This window comes from Drosophila virilis, chromosome 3, assembly GCF_030788295.1.
Source record: "Drosophila virilis strain 15010-1051.87 chromosome 3, Dvir_AGI_RSII-ME, whole genome shotgun sequence".
In the NCBI taxonomy this organism is placed as follows: domain Eukaryota; kingdom Metazoa; phylum Arthropoda; class Insecta; order Diptera; family Drosophilidae; genus Drosophila; species Drosophila virilis.
This window is the reverse complement of record NC_091545.1, coordinates 1464033-1473053: the sequence shown is the minus strand read 5'-3', so window position 1 is coordinate 1473053 and position 9021 is coordinate 1464033. Positions and strand designations below refer to the sequence as shown.

General features: G+C 40.9%; 1 protein-coding gene across 5 annotated transcripts in view; it reads left to right on the top strand.

Moving 5' to 3' along the window:
• Positions 1-264: 264 nt before the first annotated feature.
• The window catches only part of LOC6636598 (band 7 protein AGAP004871), a 48188-nt gene continuing 39431 nt past the window's right edge, over positions 265-9021 (top strand). For 3 of the 5 annotated variants that reach the window (XM_032435528.2, XM_002059999.4, XM_015168349.3), the window contains exon 1: positions 2111-2536. In XM_032435528.2, the coding sequence (XP_032291419.1) occupies positions 2486-2536 (51 nt within the window). In that variant the 5' untranslated portion in view covers positions 2111-2485. Of the gene's footprint in view, positions 374-2106; positions 2537-9021 lie in introns of those variants that run through there. The other 2 variants (XM_015168346.3, XM_015168347.3) reach the window with 2 other exon arrangements.

Below are 9021 nucleotides of genomic sequence, written 5' to 3'. Positions count from 1 at the left end.
ACAAGGACATGCAAAAATTTCAACTAATCATTTCATACGCCACGTTGAACAAACAACACACATACGCAAACACACACACACACAAACTAACATGCATTGCATTCGATTTTGAGTGCATGCGCTAAAGGTTTGTTTTTGCCGTCGGTAACCTTTGACTTTGACACGCCCCCTCCATGGGAATGTGCGTCGTCCTTTGGCCTTTTCAGCGTGCTAATGAAGTGTGCTTGCGTGTCTTTCTGCCACAAATTATTGCATTCAACACGTTCAGTTTGCGCTTAGTGGTCAGCGCGTACGGACATAAAAACAGGACACTTTTTGGAATTTCCTTTTCTGTAGACCAAAAACCCGGCAGGCTTTCTTCACAATGGTTGTGGTAAGTTTTGCGGCCAGCTGAGATAGCTGCCTTTTTTTTTTTTTTGAATGTATATTAAGCCAGGGATTGTTAATGATGTTGCACTTAATATAGAGCATAGGCATCTGTTTCTGGCTCCTTGAAAAAGGAAAAAGCTGACTTATCCCTAGTTGATATCAATGTATTGATGTTGGACTATGTTTATTGTAGTACGAAGCCAGCTTTTATCTATAGCTTCTTTCTATAAAAACTATTCTCATTAATAAACTTTCATTTTGTAAGCTGACAAATGGAAACAATTAAGAATAAATTTTACAGCTGAGCTAGCATCGTGCTTCTGTTATTTCCCAAGAATCACGAAACAGACACGAAAACTCGTGCCTCAAAAGCACGATAATTAAAGGCACGCTTAAGTCCGAGCTATAGTTATATTAAATATTGCACTATCGATAATTGAATGAAAAAACTCATTTAAAATCGAATAATTTGAAGCAGTTTTTAAAGAAGAATGTTTGCCAAGGAAAGCTGTTCTTTTTCAAGAAGAAAAACAAATTATATACAAAATGAGGATACTTTTTGGGCTTTGATTCAAGCCGAAGCCAAGCTTCTTTTGGAAATTGTCCCTGCGGCTGCATTCTTTATTTGTCGTGCATATTTTGTGTTCGTGTCTTAAGAGTTAGCCGACTTCAGAACAATATCTAGACGTTGTTTCATTTTCGTTGGCTTTAGCTATCAGAGGAAAAAAAGTTCGCAAGATAATCGAACAACGAACTGCTCAAGGCGCAGCTGGCCGGGCAGGACATTCGAAAAGTGTCTGTTTTAGTCGCCTCGTACGACAAGCGATGACATGCTGTGGTTGTATTCTATAATGCCCGCCAACCACACGGGCGAGCAGGAGCTTCAAAAAACAAAAAAAAGACACCCTCGCCCAATTTCAGCTGGAAATTTCCCTTACATTGCATTTTGATAGAGCCTCGTTTAGTTAAGATTTCATGCTATATAACTGTTATTTTTGGTCGGCCCGGCTAAAACAATGTGGCACGAGTGGCGCTCAGTGTTTGCCGCTTAACTGACTAAGGCAAACTAAAACAACAACAACAACAAGAGAAACAACAAGAAAAACAGGAACAACAACAAGGCAAACAGGAACAAGAACTGTGAGAACAGGCCTGCTGCCTGCTTTAAGTGTGGGCGCCGCCTTCGTTAGCTGCAAATTATTTACAAGTGGATGCAAACAACATGCTTCATGCCCCAAACACACACACACACACGCACATAGGCGCACAACTTCAGTTGCAGCTGCAGCTTTAGCTTCAGCTTCAACAGTTGCGTTCCACATGTTGTTGCTTGAGCTGTGCTAAAAAGTTGCTCTGTTTTGGATGCTGTTTGCTCTAAAAGCTCGCCCCAAACTTTAAATGTGTGTCAAGTTGCGGAGTACGAAATTCCACGCACATACACACACACACACGCGCGCACGTACGCACACTCTCGCAGCGCAGGAGTCGTTGCCCCTGCAGCAGCGCGCCGGCGCTCATAAGTATGCTACAATTTCTGCTGCTGCGCTCGAACTTCTGGCTTTTGGGCTGGCCATTTCTCTTATTCGCCATATATATATATATATATCCTTTTAGCACTTGGTCTCGTCTCTGCTGGTCTGCTGCTGCTGCTGCTCGTGTGTGTGTGCTCTTCGTGCTGCGAGCTGCCTCGGCCGCCTATAAAATGTTTTGTTTTTCTGCAGTTTGTTGTTAGTGCTGAACGGTGAACGTGCAGCGTTTGTTGCCAACAATCTGTCGCACACACGGCCGCTTCTCTGGCTGCTGCTGTTGCTGTTGCTTTCGACGTAGCTGTGTGTACATGAGCTAAAAATAGCGCCCAAAATCAAGTGGCAAGTGGCATGTGGCAAGTGACCAAGCAAAAAAAAAAAACCTTAATACAAGACAATCAAAAGTCTGACAACAATAACAAACTGTGCAAATCAAATATCAAATCAAACAAATGCATTCTTTCAAGTGCAAAAGAAAGCGGAACAATAACAACAACAGGTGTTTCAGCTTTAATTAGTTGCATTGATTGACTTGTGTGTACGTGTGCCTGTGTGTGCGTGTGTTCTGCCTCGCACACGTGCTGGCCAACATGGTTGAGGAGTTTCTGGAGAAGTTACCTGAAATCGACACGCGCTACGAGGTAAGTTGTCAACGCGACCGCAAAGCAAATGCAATTCTAGTGCATTCCGCTGCGGGTAATCGCATTGCCTGGCATTGTCCCACAGATGCCATATGCATCCTGTTGAGGCACGCTCAGCAGCAAGTGTGGCACACGCAGCGCGGCTTTTGTTTCACCTGCCACCTGCTCGACGTCCTGTTCTTCTTTTTATCCTGAAAGCGCTTAAGCTTTGCCTCTCTGCTGCTCTGCTGCTGTTTGCTTTGTTGTTCAAATTACATTTTCCCTCTACAAGTATTCGCATTTATGCTGACTCCTCGAGCCTAACATGCGCAAATGTGGGCCGGATATTTAATCAGTTTGCCTCTGCATTTTGCCGTCGCTCTTAGCCAACAGTTGGCAGCGCACTTTTCAACATTTGCTTTTCGCGAATTGCTTTTAGTGCAAGTCTTAGTCAAATATTTGGCAGTTCCGCCTTATGATTGCGCCCTAAGGCAGGCTTTACTGTGGATTGAGATTGGATTGAGAGCAAGCTTACAGCTTAAGCTTACACGGCAATTCAAGCCGAGCCCGGTTCTTCAGCAGGGTTTGCACAGCCAGAAACTCAAGGGATGTTGACCAAAAAGGTTGATACCAGGCTTAAGGTCTGCATAAATCAAACGAATTACTTGAAGTTCTTATACATATAAATACATAGATTCAAAAAGATTTTATGATCTTTCCAATAGTCTCCCTTCATTTTCCTAATATGGTTAAATATTGATTTTAGAGCTTGGTTTTTGAAGCATAAGTCCAAAACTAGAAGGGTTATATATATAAAACTTGGTAAAACTAAACTTTAAAGTAGGCTTTGGTTTCGCAAGCTTTGTCGCAGGTTCGTTGCTTATAATTCTCATGGTGTTATAGCTACGGACTGAGGACAAGGCCTCGCAAAGTCAGCTGTTGATAGAGCCGGGAGGCTCTTCAAATAGATATGCATAATACCTGTACATAATACCTATACAGCTTTAGATTTAGGTAGTTAGAATTTTTACAGCGGCAACTTGTCGCTAAGTTCAGGGTATCTGCTAGTCGGGCACACCCAACTTGTTTTCCTCAAAACCTTTTAATTGAAAGTGGAATTGCAACCTTGGCACTATCATATTAGCCCATCCAAAACCCATCAAGCCTTATTGATTGATAAACAGTTGTTGAGCTCTCAATGAACAATTCCCTTGTGTATTTCGTGCCACACACTGGCAACATCTTTGGAACACAATCTCAGCCCATATCAGACCAGGGTAAACTATGCCAAAGGCAAAGCCGCCTGAGAATTAAGTCAACAACAGCTTAAAAGGCAATTAGCGCACTTCGAGCGGGTCATCCGAGGGCCAGCCACAAGTCAGGGCCAGCAATTTAGCGGGCACATTAACTTTATTAGCGCCCAACAACTGAATAAACATTGCGCACACACACACACTTGCACAGTTGTGTACTTATAAACATAATCAAGTGTCGGGTATTTTTATACCACGAGCAAATTGCAAATGGGTAAAAAGGGTATCATGCTTTGTGCATGCGTATGTAACAGACAGCAGAAGGCATATTCGATCAAAGATTATAAGAGCTCGGGACTTGACAGAGAAGAGCTGCTTCTTTACCTACCACCATAGATTAGGCTTATTTGGCTATCGATAACTGGGACAAGTTTTCATGTAATCGATAAAAATCGATGTCTAGAATCGAGAGGCAAGTCTCCATGAAATCGATAAAAATCGATATCTATTTAAGAGCATATCTCGGAGTTTATCTCTAATCTCTTTCGTTTTGCTTTGAGATTAAATTTTGGTGACATATTAAAAGTGCAATTTAAATTAAAATTTTCATTAAGATCGGAAGATAAGCTGAAACACATAGCAAACAGAAGAGGGGGAGGGAATGAAGAAGCGCAGCTGCTTTTAATTCTATGCATATATGAGAGGAAGCTAGAATGCTTTGTAGTGGCAGCTAATGTGAGGGTACCTGCTAGTCATGCACTGCCGACCCGAGCACATGCTGACTTGTTAACAATGGCCATGCACAAGCCTTTTATGTCCCACAACTGGCGCCAAACAAAGCCTGTAAACTAATAAACTTGTAAGGGAAGCTACTGTCTGTCTTGCTGTGGGTGCGAGTATGGGTGTGTTTAAGTAGGTATGTGTGTGTGTGTGTGCGGGTGAGGGTGGGTGTGGGTATGTGTATGCTTATGTGTGCTTGTATGCGCAATCGCGATCAATAAAAGTTAATTATTCAATACGACATGCTATAAACTTTCACTCGCAACAAGCCGCACAATGAGTGTGTGTGTGTTTGCATTGTCTGTGTGTTTTTGTATCTGTGTACGTGTGTGTGTCTGCCGTGTGAGCCTCTGTCTCACTTACAGCTGTGCGCGGTGCGAGGCTTTCCTCCTTTTCTGCACCCTGTTAGCTCAGCTCCACGCGGTCGCATTGTCGCCACAATTTAACCGTTAATTTACATGGCAAAGTAGCTGCCACAATAACAATAAGAAACACCACAACTACAACAAGAAGCGGGCTACAGCTTATTAAATGTGGCCCTTAACCAACAGCTGCACTTGAAACTAGACCAAACTATTTTCGAGCAGACTTCATAAAGTTGAGCAAAAGTCAGCTGAACTGGACAGAAAGACAGCTGCAGAAGTACACGTGCACTGCAAGAAATTCACATGTCATTTCAGTATTGATTAAAAACTTTTGAATGCCAAATGAATTGCCAAACAATTAAATATTCACCGCATTCATAACTTATATCAAATGCAGACACGCAACAATTGTTGGCTGGGAAAATTTAATTTTAATAATTAATTTAATACGACTACTAATACACTGTAAGAAAGTTTGAATACTTTATGATAAGTACAGGCCATTTGGAGGCTGATTGCTGTACAGGGTATCTATTAGTCTATCACACACTGTGCTCTTGGTCTACTTAATTGTAATACATTTATTTTTTGACATGTAGCCATATTCCCGTTTGTGGCTAATTAAAACTCAAGCGCCTGAATTTGCGTCGTCAACTCGAGCATATTTATTGAACATCATCAACATTGTCATCACCATCATCATCATCATCATAATCATCATTATTATTTTTGGTGGCAGGCAAAGTTTGTGTCATCTGTTAACATATATTTAGTATAGATTTTTGTGGCTTGAAACACCTGCGAGGCGGCTGTGCAACGAGCTTCTGTTTATTTGCAAACAAAAAAGCAATTTGTGTGGACATTTTAATTGAAGCCTAGTCCGGGTCTACCTGATGCCATCAGACGAAACGAGACACACACATGAGAACAACTCGATGCCAGTTGGCAGTTGGCATTTGGCCAGAAAATGTGGCAGTAGCTGGGGCTGTGAATGTGGCAGTAGCTCGGATTGTGGCTGTGGTAGTGGCTGGCAAATGTCGTCGTCAACGACAAAGTCGTTGAAAACTTTGTCACATTTTGCTGGCAGAACATTTTCAATATGCAAAAGTCGTTAATACGATGGGCGCAGAGGCGTGGCTAAGGCAGATGCTATTTATTCCCTAGCTCACTTGAAAATGTGTACAAAAGGGGAATCATGGCATTGGGAAAATGTACGTAACAGGCTGCAGACGGCATTTCTGATCCCATAGAGTAACAATATTATTGCTGGCATCAATAGCGAGTCGATCAAGCCATTGCATACAAACATAAATGCATAAATACTTACATACATGCATACATGCATACATACATACATGTATACATGCATACATGCATACATGCATACTAACCCTGATTTCATCACCAACACACTTGTCAGGCACTTACTAAAAATGCATCAAAAACTGCAGGGCCTACTTGAAATCATGAGAATCGAGGAGTAGAGCACTTGGTCGATTTCGTTTTATTTAAAATTGCAGCACAGCGACAAATAGGCTTACACTGCGTTTTGCATTAGAAATCAAACATGCATGCATACATATATGTGAACACATGTACACATACATTCACTAACACACACGTGCACACACACACATATATATATATATTACTTAAGCCCTTTGTACAAATAACTTGTATCCTATATATACATAGGTCGAAATTTCCCACCCGATTTCTCATCCGATTTTTACGAGGCATGGCTTTCATTCATGTCCAAATCTTACCCCAAGGTTCCTATATAGACATGGGTCAAAATTGCCCACCTCCATAACTCGGCCAAATCTCATCCGATTTTTACGAGGTTGGCCTTTTTGTTCATGGTTTTTGCTCAAGAATAATCTGGCATTCAAATCTGAACATCGATTTTTCAGTCGAAATTCATGTCCAAATCTCACCCTAAGATTCGCATATTCGTATATAGACATGGGTCAAAATTTCCCACCTCCATAGCTCTGCCAAATCTCATCCGATTTTTACGAGGTTGGCCTTTTTGTTCATGGTTTTCGCTCTAGAATAATCTGGCATTCAAATCTGAACATCGATTTTTTAGTCGAAATTCATGTCCTAATCTTACACCAAGGTTCCTATATAGACATGGGTCAAAATTGCCCAGCTCCATAACTCGGCCAAATCTTATCCGATTTTTACGAGGTTGGCCTTTTTGTTCATGGTTTTCGCTCTAGAATAATCTGGCATTCAAATCTGAACATCGATTTTTTAGTCGAAATTCATTTCCAAATCTCACCCTAAGATTCGCATATTCGTATATAGACATGGGTCAAAATTTCCCACGTCCATAGCTCTGCCAAATCTCATCCGATTTTTACGAGGTTGGCCTTTTTGTTCATGGTTTTCGCTCTAGAATAATCTGGCATTCAAATCTGAACATCGATTTTTTAGTCGAACTTCATGTCCAAATCTCACCCCAAGGTTTGTATATAGTATGCGCGATATTCCAAGGTTCCTATATAGACATGGGTCAAAATTTCCCACCTCCATAGCTCTGCCAAATCTCATCCGATTTTTACGAGGTTGGGCTTTTTGTTCATGGTTTTCGCTCTAGAATAATCTGGCATTCAAATCTGAACATCGATTTTTTAGTCGAAATTCATGTTCAAATCTTACTCCAAGGTTCCTATATAGACATGGGTCAAAATTGCCCACCTCCATAACTCGGCCAAATCTCATCCGATTTTTACGAGGTTGGCCTTTTTGTTCATGGTTTTCGCTCTAGAATAATCTGGCATTTAAATCTGAACATCGATTTTTTAGTCGAAATTCATGTCCAAATCTCACCCCAAGGTTTGTATATAGTATGCGCGATATTGCAAGGTTCCTATATAGACATGGGTCAAAATTTCCCACCTCCATAGCTCTGCCAAATCTCATCCGATTTTTACGAGGTTGGGCTTTTTGTTCATGGTTTTCGCTCTAGAATAATCTGGCATTCAAATCTGAACATCGATTTTTTAGTCGAAATTCATGTCCAAATCTTACTCCAAGGTTCCTATATAGACATGGGTCAAAATTTCCCACCTCCATAGCTCTGCCAAATCTCATCCGATTTTTACGAGGTTGGGCTTTTTGTTCATGGTTTTCGCTCTAGAATAATCTGGCATTCAAATCTGAACATCGATTTTTTAGTCGAAATTCATGTCCAAATCTTACCCCAAGGTTCCTATATAGACATGGGTCAAAATTGCCCACCTCCATAACTCGGCCAAATCTCATCCGATTTTTACGAGGTTGGCCTTTTTGTTCATGGTTTTCGCTCTAGAATAATCTGGCATTCAAATCTGAACATCGATTTTTTAGTCGAAATTCATGTCCAAATCTTACCCCAAGGTTCCTATATAGACATGGGTCAAAATTTCCCACTTCTATAACTTGGCCAAATCTCATCCGATTTTTACGAAGTTTGGCTTTTTCTTCATGGATTTCCCTCTAGATTAATCTAGCATTCAAATCTGAACATCGATTTTTTAGTCGAAATTCATGTCCAAATCTCACCCCAAGGTTTGTATATAGTATGCGCGATATTGCAAGGTTCCTATATAGACATGGGTCAAAATTTCCCACCTCCATAGCTCTGCCAAATCTCATCCGATTTTTACGAGGTTGGCCTTTTTGTTCATGGTTTTCGCTCTAGAATAATCTGGCATTCAAATCTGAACATCGATTTTTTAGTCGAAATTCATGTCCAAATCTTACCCCAAGGTTCCTATATAGACATGGGTCAAAATTGCCCACCTCCATAACTCGGCCAAATCTCATCCGATTTTTACGAGGTTGGCCTTTTTGTTCATGGTTTTCGCTCTAGAATAATCTGGCATTCAAATCTGAACATCGATTTTTTAGTCGAAATTCATGTCCAAATCTTACCCCAAGGTTCCTATATAGACATGGGTCAAAATTTCCCACTTCTATAACTTGGCCAAATCTCATCCGATTTTTACGAAGTTTGGCTTTTTCTTCATGGATTTCCCTCTAGATTAATCTAGCATTCAAATCTGAACAACGATTTTTTTTGTCGAAATTCATGTCCAAATCTTACCCCAAGGTTCGT